The sequence below is a fragment of the Leptonychotes weddellii genome, chromosome 16 (genome assembly GCF_054177405.1).
Source record: "Leptonychotes weddellii isolate Sample4059 chromosome 16, ASM5417740v2, whole genome shotgun sequence".
In the NCBI taxonomy this organism is placed as follows: domain Eukaryota; kingdom Metazoa; phylum Chordata; class Mammalia; order Carnivora; family Phocidae; genus Leptonychotes; species Leptonychotes weddellii.
Genome location: NC_138384.1, coordinates 45,401,838 through 45,416,399, shown reverse-complemented (window position 1 = coordinate 45,416,399; position 14,562 = coordinate 45,401,838). Strand labels below are relative to the sequence as shown.

General features: G+C 59.1%; 4 protein-coding genes across 6 annotated transcripts in view; 3 read left to right on the top strand and 1 right to left on the bottom strand.

The window, feature by feature from the left end:
- Positions 1-654: 654 nt before the first annotated feature.
- On the bottom strand, positions 655-2,766 carry FGF21 (fibroblast growth factor 21). Its single transcript, XM_006747529.3, has 3 exons — positions 2,319-2,766; positions 1,799-1,902; positions 655-1,042 (listed from the first exon to the last, which is right to left on the bottom strand). Exons 1-3 carry the CDS (start codon positions 2,554-2,556, stop codon positions 752-754), a joined length of 633 nt encoding a protein of 210 aa, XP_006747592.1. The 5' UTR covers positions 2,557-2,766; the 3' UTR covers positions 655-751.
- A 451-nt stretch (positions 2,767-3,217) lies between these two features.
- On the top strand, positions 3,218-7,776 carry FUT1 (fucosyltransferase 1 (H blood group)). The gene is given in 3 exon segments (XM_006747530.3): positions 3,218-4,915; positions 5,438-6,298; positions 6,301-7,776. Coding segments are annotated over 3 exon segments (1,224 nt in total). The 5' UTR covers positions 3,218-4,779; the 3' UTR covers positions 6,528-7,776.
- Positions 7,777-8,443: 667 nt separating this feature from the next.
- Positions 8,444-12,471, top strand: IZUMO1 (izumo sperm-oocyte fusion 1). Of its 2 annotated transcripts, none has more exons than XM_006747534.3 (9): positions 8,444-9,193; positions 9,590-9,664; positions 10,040-10,126; positions 10,395-10,415; positions 10,760-10,840; positions 11,017-11,117; positions 11,391-11,544; positions 11,834-12,023; positions 12,292-12,471. In XM_006747534.3, exons 1-9 carry the CDS (start codon positions 8,959-8,961, stop codon positions 12,413-12,415), a joined length of 1,068 nt encoding a protein of 355 aa, XP_006747597.1. In that variant the 5' UTR covers positions 8,444-8,958; the 3' UTR covers positions 12,416-12,471. The 2 variants fall into 2 exon arrangements, with proteins under 2 accessions (XP_006747597.1, XP_030874257.1); XM_031018397.2 differs by having other exon boundaries at positions 11,834-12,044; positions 12,292-12,430.
- A 172-nt stretch (positions 12,472-12,643) lies between these two features.
- Positions 12,644-14,562, top strand: part of RASIP1 (Ras interacting protein 1) — a 13,774-nt gene continuing 11,855 nt past the window's right edge. For both annotated transcript variants that reach the window (XM_081807221.1, XM_081807220.1), the window contains exons 1-3: positions 12,644-12,800; positions 13,026-13,166; positions 13,861-14,546. In XM_081807221.1, the coding sequence (XP_081663347.1) occupies positions 13,030-13,166; positions 13,861-14,546 (823 nt within the window). In that variant the 5' untranslated portion in view covers positions 12,644-12,800; positions 13,026-13,029. The remainder of the gene's footprint in view (positions 12,801-13,025; positions 13,167-13,860; positions 14,547-14,562) is intronic.

Here is a 14,562-nt window from a genome sequence, read left to right as displayed (position 1 = left end):
CCATCTAACACCAATTAAACACCTAGGATCCAGGGCGCCTGGGTGGCTCAGTCATTAAGCGTCTGCTTTCGGCTCAGGTCATGATCCCAGGGTCCTGGGATCGAGCCCCGCATCGGGCTCCCTGCTCAGCGGGAAGCCTGCTTCTCCCTCTCCCACTCCCCCTGCTTGTGTTCCCTCTCTCGCTGTGTCTCTCTCTGTCAAATAAATAAATAAAATCTTTTAAAAAACCCCCAAAAACCCTAGGATCCAAGAGTCCTTGACCCGGCCCTGAGGACCCAGATGTTATCCAACTCCTCGTGCTAAGTGGACCCAGAAAACTCTATCTCCCATGAGGCTGTAGGTCTGTGGTGTCATTGTTTAAATGTTCCCCTGTTATTGAGGGACCTCAGAAAAATAGTTCCACAACACAAGCACGAAGTTGGGCGTGGGTGGGGGAGGCGGGGAGGTTAACAAGCCTTCTCCTGTCAAAGGGCAGGGATAGTCCAGAGTCCCTGGGGACACCTAAGCAGAGCAGAAAACTGAGGCCCAGAGGGCGATTGGGACCTTCCCGCAGCCTCCTGACAATGGGCGCAAGGGTTCTTGGGGTCGATGGGAGACAAGGCAGCCGGATCCCATATCCTCCCTCAAACACACAGGCTCACCCGGGTCCTCCTCTCAGATTCTTTATTATCCCGAGTAAGAAAAATAAAAAAATAAATAAGATAAATAACCCAGTAAATAGAGGAGACCCCATAATAAACAGCCCGTGGCTTCAGGAAGCGTAGCTGGGACTTCGGCCCTGCGAAGGCCCCACCATGCTCAGGGGGTCCGAGGAGCCCACGTCGGGAGGCTCGGGGGCTGGGATCCCTGGAGAGTCCGGGGGGGCCGGAAGCAGGCCGGGCAGGGGCAGGAAGCGGGCAGATCCCCAGGGCGCCAGGTCCCGGTATGGGGAGTTGTGGGGGAGCAGGCGAAGTGGGAGGCCGAGTGTCTCGGAGCGGTAGATGTTATACCCATCCTCGAGAAGCAGTTCCCGGAAGCTGCAGGCTATGGGGTCGAAGTGGAGCTGAGGGGACGAGAAGACAGATCAGAGATATAGGATTCCTTCACACCTTCCTGCTGCAGGACCCAGGTGTCCGGGCCCCTGGCGCCCTCCTCCCTCAGACCCAGACGTCCGGGCCCCCAGCTCTCTCTTCTTTCAGACCACAGAGTGCTCTCTTCCAACAGGATACAGGAGTACAGACACTCCTAGGGAGCTGGGGGAGCCCCTCCTCCCTCAGATCCAGAGTCCAGGTCCCCAGCCCCCTCCCCCAGGACAAGAACAACAGCAGCAGGCTCCTCCTTCCCCCCTGAGCAGTCCTGCAAGGCCCACCTCCCCGTCCCCACTTCACAGACAGGAATATTCCAGTCGAGGCTCTCTGAGTCCAGACAAGGGCGTCTGGCTTCCCCCCAGAGGTCACGGTTACTTTATAGGCCATAGGTCCTCAGAGCAACCCTTTGCCCAGCAGGAACGGGACATGTAGGAGCCCATGCGGCCACCAGCGGTCCCGAGTCACAAGACTCAGCCTCTCAGGCCACTCTGTCATTCACAGGCCTCGTAACTGGCAGCTGGTGTGTCCCTGCGTAAGCCTCAGTTTCCTCTTCTTGTAAACATTGATAAGGTCAGCTCCCACATGCACATGGGGTGCTGGCATGGAGCAGGCACGTGGAGAGCACAGGACCAGTCGTGGCCCAGGCCGCAGGTGCCAGACGTGGTAGCCCAGATGGCCAAAGAGGACGTGAGGAAAGGGGGACCACAAGGAGGGGGACCCCGGAAACTCACCGATCCATACAGTGTCCCATCCGGGTCCTGGCACAGGAACCTGGATGTTTTCACACCCAAGATTTGAATGACCCCCGGCTTCAGGGCTTTCAACTCCAAGAGACCTGAGGGGAGAAAGTGGTCAGGGACCCAGAGGGCCTCTGCCCAGGCCCCTCTCTCTTACTTTTTTTTTTTTTTTAAAGATTTTATTTATTTATTTATTAGAGAGCGAGCGAGAGAGAAACAGCACGAGAGGGGAGAGGGTCAGAGGGAGAAGCAGGCTCCCCGCCGAGCCGGGAGCCCGATGCGGGACTCGATCCCAGGACCCTGGGATCATGACCTGAGCCGAAGGCAGTCGCTTAACCAACTGAGCCACCCAGGCGCCCCAGGCCCCTCTCTCTTAGGCCCGGGAGTCCAGGCCCCCAGGCCCTCCTCCCTCAGACCCAGGACTGCAGGGCCTCAGCCCTCTTCTTCCTCAGACCCAGGGGTCCAGGCCTCCGGCCCCTCCTCCCTCAGACCAGGCCCTGGTCTACACACTCACTTTCGGGGCTCCGGCGGGCAGCCCCCACCACCGTGCCATCAGCCCTGATCTCTAGGTGGGCCTCTGTCTCCTGGGCATCGTCCGTGTAGAGGTACCGCTGGCGAACTTGGCCTCCAAATTGGAGGATGGGGCTGGAGTCAGGGATAGGGTGTGCCCGGCAGGCTTCCAGCAAAAGGACAGCCAGCACAGGGACCCACAGCCCCAAGTGCTCAGACCTGGCCTCCTCCCAGCGCATCATGGCTCACGTCCTCAGGCGAGATCTGGGGTCTGAGATTTGATGAGCGGAATGGTGTAGATTCTGTTTCAGAGCCTGGCTGTCTGGGAGAGCAGATCCACGGATCGCAGCTTGAACGCCTGGGTCCGCTCACGCGTGGATTCCCAGCTGAACCGAATACCCAGGTCTCTTAGAATGGATGCAGGGACTCCAAAATTTATATCCAGACAGACCCGCCCAATCACCCTCCCCCACACCTGACCCATGATATTTGACCCACTTGGCAGGAGCTAGGATTCCACCGTGGCCAGATCAGGCTGAACGGATGATGCAATCAGGGGGTCCTTCCAGATGGGGGCCTGGACTCCCGAGTCTGAGGAATCAGGGGGATAGGGGTCTGATGAACTGGGACCTGGGTGACAGGGGCTGGGGGCCAGGACCCCTGGAGTCTGAGGGAGGGGAGGCCTGGCGGGGGGGGCCTGGAAATCTGCCTCCCTGGCTGACGGGGACGCAGACTGAGTCCCATAACTGGAATTTCTGCATGCCACCTGAATTTCTAGGTTTCTGGGGTCACACGCTGACATTCCTTGATCATCAGGAAGGCAGTGAATGCCACATGACCAAAGCGTCCTCTGCTGGGACAGAGGAGTCCTGACCTCAACCTCACCAATCCCAGCCCAGACGCTCCTCCTGCACCAAACGTCCGGCCTCTCTCTCCTCCCTGATGCAATCCTGGTGTTTCTTTTTTTTTTTTTTAAAGATTTTTTTTATTTATTTTATTTGAGAGAGAGCACATGAGAGGGGGGAGGGCCAGAGGGAGAAGCAGACTCCCTGCCGAGCAGGGAGCGCGATGCGGGACTCGATCCAGGGACTCCAGGATCATGACCTGAGCCGAAGGCAGTCGCTTAACCAACTGAGCCACCCAGGCGCCCCAATCCTGGTGTTTCTTTCACCAAAGAAGCTACCTCCAGGCCCAGAAAAGTGCTCTCAAAATAGCGTGGGGCAGGGGGGAGGGTGAGAGTCTCTGACTCAGCGTTGGTAGCCAAGCCAGGCTCTGGAGGGGGAAATGAGAGGCAAGAGCCCAAAGGGAATGAGGGGGTGGACAGTTTCCTGGAAACTAAAGGTACAGAGGCTGGCCACCTGGGGCCGAGGGAGGAGGGCACTGGAGACCTGAACTTCTCTGTCTGAGGCTGGGGTTGGAAGTCCCGCGTCTGAGGAAGGGGAGGCCTGGGGGCCGGACTCCTGGGTCTGGAGACATTTAGGGTCAAATCTCTGGAGAGTGACGTCAAATTCCTGGGTTTGATTTATTGAATGCCCACGGTCACCGTGCTCCGGCCAGGGTGGGGGTGGGGGTGGGTAGGGCCACATTGACCATGGGAACAGCTTCAGGTGTGCTGCAGAGGGAAGCCTTGGACCCCAACCAGGAGGCTGGGAAGATAAACTGGCTTCCACGCCCGCTTGCTCCTTCCTGTGCTCCGGGAGAGAGCCTGCCTCCGGCAGGTGCCCTTCTAGAAAGGAGGTGCCCTTCTAGAAAGGAGCTGTCAGGCGCCAGATCCTCCACTCCGTCTGTAGGAGAGGCTGGGGGCCGCGACTCTGGAATTTGCAGGTGCACGGCGCCGACCTGGGGGATCAGCGGCCCCTGCTGTGCGCGGGGACACCTACGGCCGGAGGCTCCCACGTCTGGGACCCTGAGAGCTGGAGGAGGTTTTCCATCCGCTCCAGGAGCAGCCTGGAGAACAGGTTCTTCACCCCCACCGGCAGGACGAGGCAGAGGGCGGAGGATCTTCCTCCCCGCGCGGGCCTGCTGTCCGGGTCCTCCCTAGCGGCCGGGGAGTGGCCGGGCTCCGACCGGGCTCCGACCATCCAGGTACCCCGGGCAGACTGTGAGCCCGGGCGCCGGAGAAGGGGGAGAAGTCGATGGACCCGAGCACCTGGGTCGAGCATTGCGTCTGGGCGCTAGAAGTCCACGTCCACGAAGGATACCGCTGCTGGAGGCCAGGTAGGCCGGCCCTGGAGAGCCCTGTGGCTGGCCGAGGCCGAGGAGGAGGGGGCTGGGCGCAGGGTCCCGGGTCTGGGGAGGGCAGGGGGCGGGGGCTACCACCCTAGCCTGGGGCGTCAGGACGGGGGCGGGGCTCCGCCTCGGACCTACCTGCTTCGCCCGGGAGGGGCGGAGGCTGCGAGCCTCGGAACCGCGCCCATCTCCTTTCTCTCTTCCCCGAGCCCTTGGAGCCAGTCGGGGGAAGCGGCATGGAGGGGAGGTCTGCTGAACCTTGGGACCTGGAGTTCGGGGTTCCGGGGGCGGGCGGATGTGGGCTGCACTTGAGGACGGCGCGCTCCAGCCCCGCCAAGCCGACGGCGGATCTGCCATCCGCCAGGAGCTCAGGTGAGTGGGACTAGCGGATGCCTGGGACCCAGGAACTGCACCCCCAACCTCTCGCCCCTTAGGACCCCGGGAGTCTCCACCCCACCCGCAACTCCTGCTCCTCCAGGAACCAAGATCCCTCATCCATTCCCAGCCTCCCCTGTTCTGCTTGGCCTGTCACCTCCATGGTGGAGGCTGCCCATCTCCTCCCCACCCCACCCCCACCACCCAGGTACACCTGAGAAGGGAGTTGGTGGAACATTGCCCAGCTTCAGTGGGCCTTCGGGGCCTGGGGAGCCAGATTCCAAGATGTGGAAAAAGATGCTGGATCCTAGACCCTATCTTGGAAAGCACCATTTCCCATCCCCATCCCTGGAAATTCCAAGCTCCTCGCTTCTCCTCCCTCAGATCCAGGACCCTGATTCCCCTTCCCTCGGACCCAGGAGTCTGAATCCTTAGTACCCTCCTCCTGCCCGTCCTCTGCTCCCTGACATTCGTCCTGGGGCTCTGAGCACCTGCTAATTCGCCTTTCCTCCTGTGCAGCCACGTGGGCCCCCAGCCGACGGCAGCTCTGTCTGACCTTCCTGCTAGTCTGTGTTCTTTCAGCCGTCTTCTTCCTCCACATCCACCAAGACCTGTTTCACAGTGGCCTAGACCTCACTGCCCTGTGTCCAGACCACCGCCTCCTGACACCCCCCGTGGCCATCTTCTGCCTGTCGGGATCACCGATGGCCCCCAACACCTCCTTTCCCTGTCTCAAGCCCCCTGCCTCCCTCTCAGGAATCTGGACTATCTACCCAGACGGCCGCTTCGGTAACCAGATGGGGCAGTATGCCACGCTGCTGGCCCTGGCCCAGCTCAACGGTCGCCAGGCGTTCATCCTGCCCGCCATGCATGCCGCCCTCGCCCCCGTGTTCCGCATCACCCTGCCCGTGCTGGCCCCCGAGGTGGACGGCCACATGCCATGGCGGGAGCTGCAGCTGCATGACTAGATGTCGGAGGACTATGCCCACTTGGAGGATGCCTTTCTGAAGCTCACGGGCTTCCCCTGCTCCTGGACCTTCTTCCACCATCTCCGTGCCCAGATCCGCCGCGAGTTCACCTTGCACGAACACCTGCGGCAGGAGGCCCAGGGTCTACTGAGCCAGCTCCGCTTGGGCTGCACGGGGGACCGTCCTCGCACCGTTGTGGGTGTCCACGTGCGCCGGGGGGACTACCTGCAAGTCATGCCCCATCGCTGGAAGGGTGTGGTGGGCGATCGCGCTTACCTCCAGCAGGCTATGGACTGGCTCCGGGCCCGGCACGAAGCCCCCATCTTTGTGGTCGTCAGCAACGGCATGGCCTGGTGTCGGGAGAACATTGACGCCTCCCGGGGGGATGTGATCTTTGCTGGCGACGGGCAGGAGGGAAGGATTTTGCGCTGCTCACGCAGTGTAACCACAGCATCATGACCATTGGGACCTTTGGTTTCTGGGCTGCCTACCTGGCCGGTGGAGACACTGTCTACCTGACCAACTTCACCCTGCCGAACTCCAACTTCCTTAAGATCTTTAAGCCCGAGGCCGCCTTCCTGCCCGAGTGGGTGGGTATTAATGCGGACTTGTCTGCACTCCAGTCGCTGGCAGGGCCTTGAGCAGCAGGGGGACTTTCTGGAATTGCTGATCAGTCTTGGGCCAGCATTTATGCATCTCCAGAGGCCTGGCAGCTTGGAGAGAAAAGAGGGCTTTCTGTAGCTGTCTGGACTTTCTAGAACCAGCAAAAGATCTTTTCTTGTTGGTTGGCAATGCCTAGAGAGGCTCATGTCAGTTCTAGAAGGCAATGCCTACCTGCTCTTCCCAGCCCATATCTGGAGTACTTCTAGATGGCTGCACCCCAAGAACAGGCAACTCCCCCTTCTAAAGTTGCCCCTGGTCTTTTCTAGAAGAGAGGTTCATCTCCAGGACTGAAGGAATCTGTGGGTATTCTAGAGCAAGCACTCACCAACTCCCCTTCTGTGTTTCATGCAGCCATTCTAGAGAGGGTCAATTCTAGTGCCTGTGAAGAATCCTGCAGGGCTCTTCCAGAGGGGATGGAGTTCTGGAATTCCAGGAGAATCTCAGGAAGGTACAATCCGAAGCTCAACGCCTCAACCACTGCCAGAAAGATTGGTGGAAGACAAACTCTCTGTAGCTGCAAGCAGACCCGAAATCTGTCCAACCTCTCAGCCCCGGAAAAAAAAAGACCAAGACTCTTTTTTGAGCAGATAGGCGAAAACATGGGAGGTGGGGGAGGGGGACGGCTGCTGAATTGCAGCAGCTTCTGGAGCAAAGTTTTCCAGAAATGTAGGAACTCTTTTTTTTTTAAGCTCAAAAACTGCCAAAGACAAGCACCCCACAAGGTGGCTCTGAGTTAGGTCGCCTCTCCCAATTACAGACGTTTCCTCCTTTGCTGCAGGGCTGGGGGTGGGCGGGTGATGATGGGATCGATTTTCTGGAATTCAGCCGGCATGAATGTTTCCTTTGGGCTTATAGAAAGCAGCTGGCCTTGTGTCCCTTGCCAACCCCTGTCTGCCCCCTATTTCACAGAACCTGGCTTCGGGTTTGAAGGAATCTGAGGGTATTCAGACTCCAGACTGTCCTCAAACCCAGGCAGGAAGGAGCACAGGGTTTGGCCAAGGAGGATGGGATTCTGGACTCAGATTTCAGGAACCCCTTGAGGCTTTTTGAAGGGGGTGAAGGTGGCTAGCTATCTTTATTGCAGACAACTCTGATAGCATCTCCTGTTTACCCAGAAGAATGCAGACCCCTTTTTTAGTCTTCTCAGGGAGTTTTGAGGGATCATTCCCTATTCAGCTGCTCCAGGTGGGGAAGAGGGAGGTATGAATTAAAAGTCCACATCGCCAACTCCTGTGTCTGCAGGTTTTTTGGAGTCGTGTGTGTGTGTGTGTGTGTGTGTAGGAGGAAAGGTTCGGAACTGCCAGGGACTCATTATTCATGTCTAGGGATATTGTCCTGCTCAGATCTGGTAGCCTCTTGTTCTCAGAGTTGGGTGAGTAGTGCTGCCTGTTTTTCTGGTGGCCTGTTTCAATGATGCAGAAGAGGAGAGACCTTCCAGGACCTGTAGAGCCCCAGTTTCTCACTATTGGCTCTAGGCCTCTTTCTTCTGGAACCTTGGCATCAAGCCCCTTGGGCTAGGGAGAGAAGGTGAAGGAGGGAGTGAGCAAAGTGTGTAACTCTGGAACTACATTTCCCATATAGCCATCTGGCTGGCCAGGGAGAGGCCCAGGGCCTCCTGGGAGTCGTAGTCCTAGGGCTAGAAAGGGCCACTTCCCTCATCTTCGTGGCTCGACTCCAAGTTTCCAAAAGGCCACGTGCACCTAGCCGGAAGCCTGGATCCGGGGACGGGAGGAAGCTGAAGCCCAGAAGCCCTTTCCTTGGCTTTAGAAGTCGGAAGGGACAAGATAACTTTCCTCTCGGTAGACGCTGGGAAAATTCTAGTCTGAAAGGACGGCCACCTCTTGTGATATCATGGAACGATAGGCGGAGTCTCCCTTTGTTGCGGTCCTATCAGACTCAGCGTTGGGCTTGTGGGCGGGGCCGAGAAAACTCCCAGGGAGTATCTTTTGGGGAGTTGGGGCCCCACGTGGGAAGCTAGAAGGGGGAAGCTGTGGGAATTCCTCCTAGACCGGGGCGAACGGTGACTGTGACTCCAGTCAGAAAGCTCTCCATATCACGCGACCGACCTCACCCTCACCCCCAACAAAATCCTTAATTTTAGTCATGGGAAAATAGCAGAGTGGAAGGCCGTGGCCTGCTCCTCCTCTCTAAAAGCCCTCAGCCTGGATTCGGCTCTTCAGCGGACCCTAGTATTTGAGGGTACAACATTCAAGGTCAAGGTCGGGCAGCGGCTGTTGAGGGCGCATCGGGTCTCCGGACACCTCGGTTTCCTAACCGAGAAGTGTGCGCCCTGCAAATTGGGGGGCTTAGTCTCGGGGAAGGGTTTCTCTCCACTTAGCGTGAACGTTTGGGGCGAAAGGACCCTTCCCCTTCCCCCTCCCCCTGCGCGGACTGAGCGCTCTGGCCTCAATGGGTCCGCAACTTCCCCTCCTGGTGGCGGCGCTGGCCGGCTGCCTGCTTCCTGCCCGGGGCTGTATCCTATGTGCTGCAAAAGTCGTGGAGGCGCTAAAATCCTTGGAGACGGATTACCTGCCCGGCCGCCTGGCGGCCGATCGTCACCGAAGCTTTATGCAAAGGGTAAAACAAGCCGTGATGGATTTCAAGGACCTGCCAATTGAAGAGGATTCCTATATGGGGGTTATCGGTGAGGGCAGGGAAGAGTGTGGAAATCCTGAGTCCTGGGAAAGGAGGGGTCTGTGGCTAGGATTGCTGGGGGCGGAGGCAGGGAGGGCAGGGATGGAGGCAGAGTTTACTGGGTTCGGGAATGTAGAAGGCTGGAATGCAGATTCTGGGCCTTACCCAAGGCTAGTAAATACTGTGTTCCCCATCGCTTAGGCTGCAAGTTTGTGTAAAAAAACAAAACAAAACAACTACAACTCCCAGAAGGCAAGGGCGGACAATCCCTTTACCAGGCCTATCCTTGCCCAGTAGCCTCATGGGTATTGTAGTTTCTAAGAATAGGCGAGCCAATGAGGCGGTGAGGCTTGGAATCTGGAGTTCTATCTCTCCCTCCCTGCATCCCCACCTCCCACCCCTCCAGATAAGCCCACACTGGAAAAGGCATCCTGGAGTTTTCTGAAGGATTTGAGACGTATCACAGACAGTAATGTAAAAGGTAAATGCACAGAGGGGCCAGCGGAGGGGCTCCAGAATCTTCCGGAGAAGTGATAGTTGGTGACAACTGGTCTGGTAGTGGCTCTGGAGCCAAACTGCCTAGGTTCAGATTCCGGCTCTGTCATCTCCTAACCGTGTGGCCTTGAGTGAGGGATTTCGCAGCTTTGTCGCTTCTAAAATGAAGATCCAAACAGTCCCAGCTGTCCCTTAGCTCAGTGGCCAGCATTATGTTAAGTGGTCAATTTCATTGTCCCTCCCGGAGAAGACCCCAAAGTGGAATGCCAGGCTCTTCCGACAGAAGCAGACTTCCTGTACCTCACTCCTGGGATGAGTGAGGGAGAGGGGAAGCACTGTGTGTCACTCTGCTCCTCCCCAGGTGAACTTTTCGTGAAGGAGATGTACTGGATGTTGCACCTGCAAAAGGATATGTTTGCCCGCTTTGCAGCTCAGTTCCAAAAAGAGGGTGAGGGAAGATGGGAGTCCGTAAGGGACCACAGCCCCTTTCTTCAACAGTCCCAGAGTCCCTGACCCCAGCCCCCTGCTTCTCCAGGTCCAGCCCCTCAGCTCTCCCAGCTCCGCCCTCCCTTGGACCCAGGGATCCAGGCACCTGGGTTCTTCCTCCCTCAAACCCAAGAGCCCAAACCCCAACCTATTCCCTTGCCCTCTCTCATCTCCTTTAACTTAGAAATATGATAATCATTTTTTTTCTTTCTTTCTTTCTTCTGACGCAGCTTTTTGTCCCAACAAATGTGGTGAGTGCGGATTATGGGAGCTGGTCCTCTATCCCTCATGGTCGCCCCGTTAATAGCCAGCCGTTCTCCTCCCCCTTTGGGTCTCGATGTTTCTTCATTCTCCACGTCTGAGAGGTTCCACATTCCTTCTGCACTGCGCACTTACTGGGGAGCGCATCATATTCTATTTGCGCTCTTTACCGAGCCTGGTTCCATCCCTCTTCCTGCGGGGCTGCCTTCTACCCCCGCCCCTTGGGCTGACCTCCTAGGGATTGGGCCCCTGACCCCGCCCCAGCCCTTGACCCTGCCCTCCCCTTTTAGCCTCGCCTCTCAGGGCGAATACAGCGTTGATCCTGCCCCTTCAGGTATGATGTTGCAGAGTCTGATCTGGTGCAATACCTGCCAGAAGCAGGTTCACACTTGTCGAAAGAGCTCTGATTGCGGGGGTGAGAGAGCTGGGGCCAGCAGGAGGGGGGTCGGCGCGAAAGGGGGGGAGCCAGGGGAGAGACTGAATCTAGAGGGGGGGGAGCCTGGAGCCGGCAGGCGAGAAAAGGCAAGGCCGAGACCAAGTGGGAGGGAGTTGAGGAAGGGCCCGAACTTCACCGTAATCCCCTCTCCCCAGTGCGCCTAGTCATAGTCCATGAAATGGAAGACTTGATCCTGAACTGTGAGCTCAGCTGGCATCGACTCTCTCAAGGCCTGACCGATTACAGCTTTTTCAGGGTGGGGCCCTCTAAGTCCTGTAACCCTTGAACCCCAAGTCCATCAGGCTTGTGTGAGCCCCCTGATCCCTGTATCCACAGGTTTGCACCCACAATCCCTATGACCCATGACCTACCAGGTTTGGCTTCTACTGATCCCCGGGGACCCCATGTCTTGACCAGTACACCCTGGACTCCCATGTCCCCCACCATGAGGCCCGTGATGATCTCACCCCTGTACAACCCCAAACCCTGAATTCCCCAGGCCTCTGTGACCCCTTGAGCTTGGGTCTAGGTTTGGGGGAAAGATTCTGAGACCTTGCTGTCCAAGGGGAAAAATTCCACCCTGATCAAGACCGCGGTGACTGCAGAGGATGCAGGTGTCTACCGCTGCAGTTTGGACAGTGTGCGATCCATCCCAGCCACGATCATCTTTTATCAAGTCAAAGGTTAGTGCTGGGGACTTGACAGTAGTGTGGGACTCAGGGTCCTGGGGGTGGAAGCAGTCAGCTCCAGGGGCGTGGTCTGCGGGGCTTAACTTTCTGTTGGGGTGTGGTTTCAGGCCACGAGGGTGTGGCTTCGTGCCCTGGGTGTGGCCCTCCCGCCACAGTGGCAGGGCTTCACGCACTTAGGGGCGTGATTCTCTCCTCGGGGCGGGCTGGAGTAGAGCGGGCTTGCCTTGGCCAGGGCGGGACCTTCATGCCCTCCCAGGACTGCTCCTTCCCTCTCTTCTATCAGTGTTGCCCGGAAGGATCTCTGAAGAGCTACCGTCAAACATCAGCCAGGGTGGGCAGGCCCCAGGTCAGGGGGATTCAACCATTCAGCCTACGCCGACGCAGTGTCCGAAGTCTGAGAACGTGCTGAGAGGCCGTCTGATAGGACTGCTGATCTGGGGCTTTGTGGTGCTGATAATCGGCTTTACGACCGCGTGAGCCGCCCACTGAAGAAGGCAGGGCTTGGAGCAAGGGGCGGGATTTCCAACTTCCTAACGCAGGAGGGGGTCTGGGAGCTAGGGAAATACTGAGAGCTGTACTTCCGTTGGGGATGGGGCTTAGAAAATAGGGTGGGCCTTACCTAGTGGACTAAGCTTGGGTCACTGCTAGAATTAGATAAAATATAGGGAGGCTGGGAGGGGTGTCCCTCACTCAGTCAGGACCTAATCTGGTTCCCCTATTTGCACCCCACCCTCCCCCCAGGATACTTTGCTTTCGACCTGAGAAGGTGATCAATTCCATCAAGTCCTGTTTCGACACCAAGAAGGAGCCTGCCAAGCAGCCCCAGGTTCCAGAGGAAAAAGCCACACCATCAAGGCCGAAATAAAGATTTATCTGGTTGTCTAAATAAATATCTGACTCATTCCTCTGCTCTGATCCTAATTTTTGGTTTCCCCAGAGGAGAGGTCTGGCAGGAGGGGCGGGGAAGCTGGCTCCGAAGTCCTGGAAGGGCCCAACCGGCTGAGATATAATTCCAGAATCAAGGAGCGGGGAAAGGCCAGCCCTACCCAGATCTCCTCCCCCAGGCCCAGTCCCCTCACAGGACGCCCCCTCCCCGCTCTTCCTGCCGGGTTTCCTCTCGCCTTTTCCTGTCCCCCACCCAGTGCTGGGAGCTGGGGCAGAGGCAAAGGCTGAACAGGAGCAGCGGGGTCAGGAACCAACCAGGGCCAACGGAGCCAGGGCCCCGGGGTGCTGCTGGGACCTGAAGCAGGGTAAGAACCAGGGACCCAGAAGTCCAGACTCCTCCTCCTTCAGACCCAGGAGCCAGTCCCAGCCACCTCCCATCCCAGCACCCAGGAGTCTAGGCTCCCATCCTTCTCCTCCACTCGGACTCAGAAGTCTGAGCCCCAGCCCCCTCTCTGACTGAGGAGTCCCCCTCCATCCCAACCCCGCCACTCAGGGCCTCAGGTGTTGGGGTCTTACCCACCCTTCCTTAGGGCCATGCTATCTGGTGAACGGAAGGAGGGCGGAAGCCCCCGCTTCGGGAAGCTCCATCTCCCCGTGGGCCTGTGGATCAATTCTCCCAGGAAGCAGCTGGCCAAGCTGGGGCGGCGCTGGCCCAGCGCTGCCTCTGTTAAGTGAGTGCTCACCCCCTTGAGACTCCCACCCCTGCCCCAACTGCTTCCCATTTGTCCCTGTTTATGACCCAGTCTCAGCGCTGGGTAATGCCAGGGGCCCCAAGGATTGGCTTCCAGTTCCTGTCCTGAATGGGCAAGTGAGCTAACAGGCAGGAGGAGACAGTGGGCCACAGTGCTCCCGGGCCCAGTGTGGGGAGTGCTGGGTCTGGAGATGGGGTTAGGCTGGATGGACACCGGGATGGGGACACGGGGGCAGGGGTTTGATTCACCTTCCTTCCTCCCCTCCCTGCTTACTTCTTGGAATTTCCTACTGGGGGACTCGCCTTTATTTATGTATTTCTCTCTCTCTCTTTGCCTCTGGCCTCTGCCCTACTCCATCTCTGTCGTCCCCCCCCCCCCACCGCCTCCGCATTTCTCTCCCTTCTGTGGGTCTCTGTCTCCCGTCTCCCTCTTTCTCTGGGCCTCCATCCCTCTCTTTCTCCTGGTTTTTGTTGCCCTTTCTCTCTGGTTCTCTGTGCCCTCTCAATGGGTCTCTGTCACTCCCTGGGTGTCTGTCCCTGATCTCTTCCTCCCTGGGTCTCTGTCCCCTCCATCTGGGTCTTTCCCACCTCCTTCCTTCTCTACCACCTACTCCCCTCTCTTCCTGTCTTTCTGGGTCTTTCTCCCGCCTCTCCACTCCCTGGCGGGCTCCCAGGTCGTCTTCTTCGGACACGGGGAGTCGCAGTAGCGAGCCGCTGCCCCCGCCGCCGCCGCACGTGGAGTTGCGGCGAGTGGGCGCGGTCAAGGCGGCCGGGGGAGCCTCGGGGAGTCGCGCCAAACGCATCTCCCAGCTCTTTCGGGGCTCGGGGACCGGGGCCACGGGGTCCGGCGGCGCGGGAGGCCCCGGGACTCCGGGGGGCGCCCAGCGCTGGGCCAGCGAGAAGAAGCTGCCGGAGCTGGCGGCGGGCGTGGCCCCCGAGCCCCCGCTGGTCACGCGCGCCACGGCGCCCCCGGGGGTCCTCAAGATCTTCGGCGCCGGGCTGGCGTCGGGCGCCAACTACAAGAGCGTGCTGGCCACTGCGCGCTCCACGGCACGCGAGCTGGTGGCCGAGGCGCTGGAGCGCTACGGGCTGGCGGGCAGCCCCGGCGGCAGCCCGGGCGAGAGCAGCTGCGTGGACGCCTTCGCGCTGTGCGACGCGCTGGGCCGGCCCGCGGCGGGCGGCGTGGGCAGCGGCGAGTGGCGGGCGGAGCACCTGCGCGTGCTGGGCGACTCGGAGCGGCCGCTGCTGGTGCAGGAGCTGTGGCGAGCGCGGCCCGGCTGGGCGCGGCGTTTCGAGCTGCGCGGCCGCGAGGAGGCGCGCCGCCTGGAGCAGGAGGCCTTCGGGGCGGTGGACAGCGACGGTGAGGGGGCCGGCGG

Coding starts and splice junctions, on each gene's coding strand:
- FGF21 (XM_006747529.3), bottom strand. CDS start 2,556: ATGATGCGCTGGGAGGAGGCCAGGTCTGAGCACTTGGGGCTGTGGGTC. Junction 1,903..2,318: donor TGCCCGCCGGAGCCCCGAAA/GTGAGTGTGTAG, acceptor TTCTCCCCTCAG/GTCTCTTGGAGTTGAAAGCC. Junction 1,043..1,798: donor ATGGGACACTGTATGGATCG/GTGAGTTTCCGG, acceptor TCGTCCCCTCAG/CTCCACTTCGACCCCATAGC.
- IZUMO1 (XM_006747534.3), top strand. CDS start 8,959: ATGGGTCCGCAACTTCCCCTCCTGGTGGCGGCGCTGGCCGGCTGCCTG. Junction 9,665..10,039: donor CACAGACAGTAATGTAAAAG/GTAAATGCACAG, acceptor GCTCCTCCCCAG/GTGAACTTTTCGTGAAGGAG. Junction 10,841..11,016: donor AAAGAGCTCTGATTGCGGGG/GTGAGAGAGCTG, acceptor CCCTCTCCCCAG/TGCGCCTAGTCATAGTCCAT.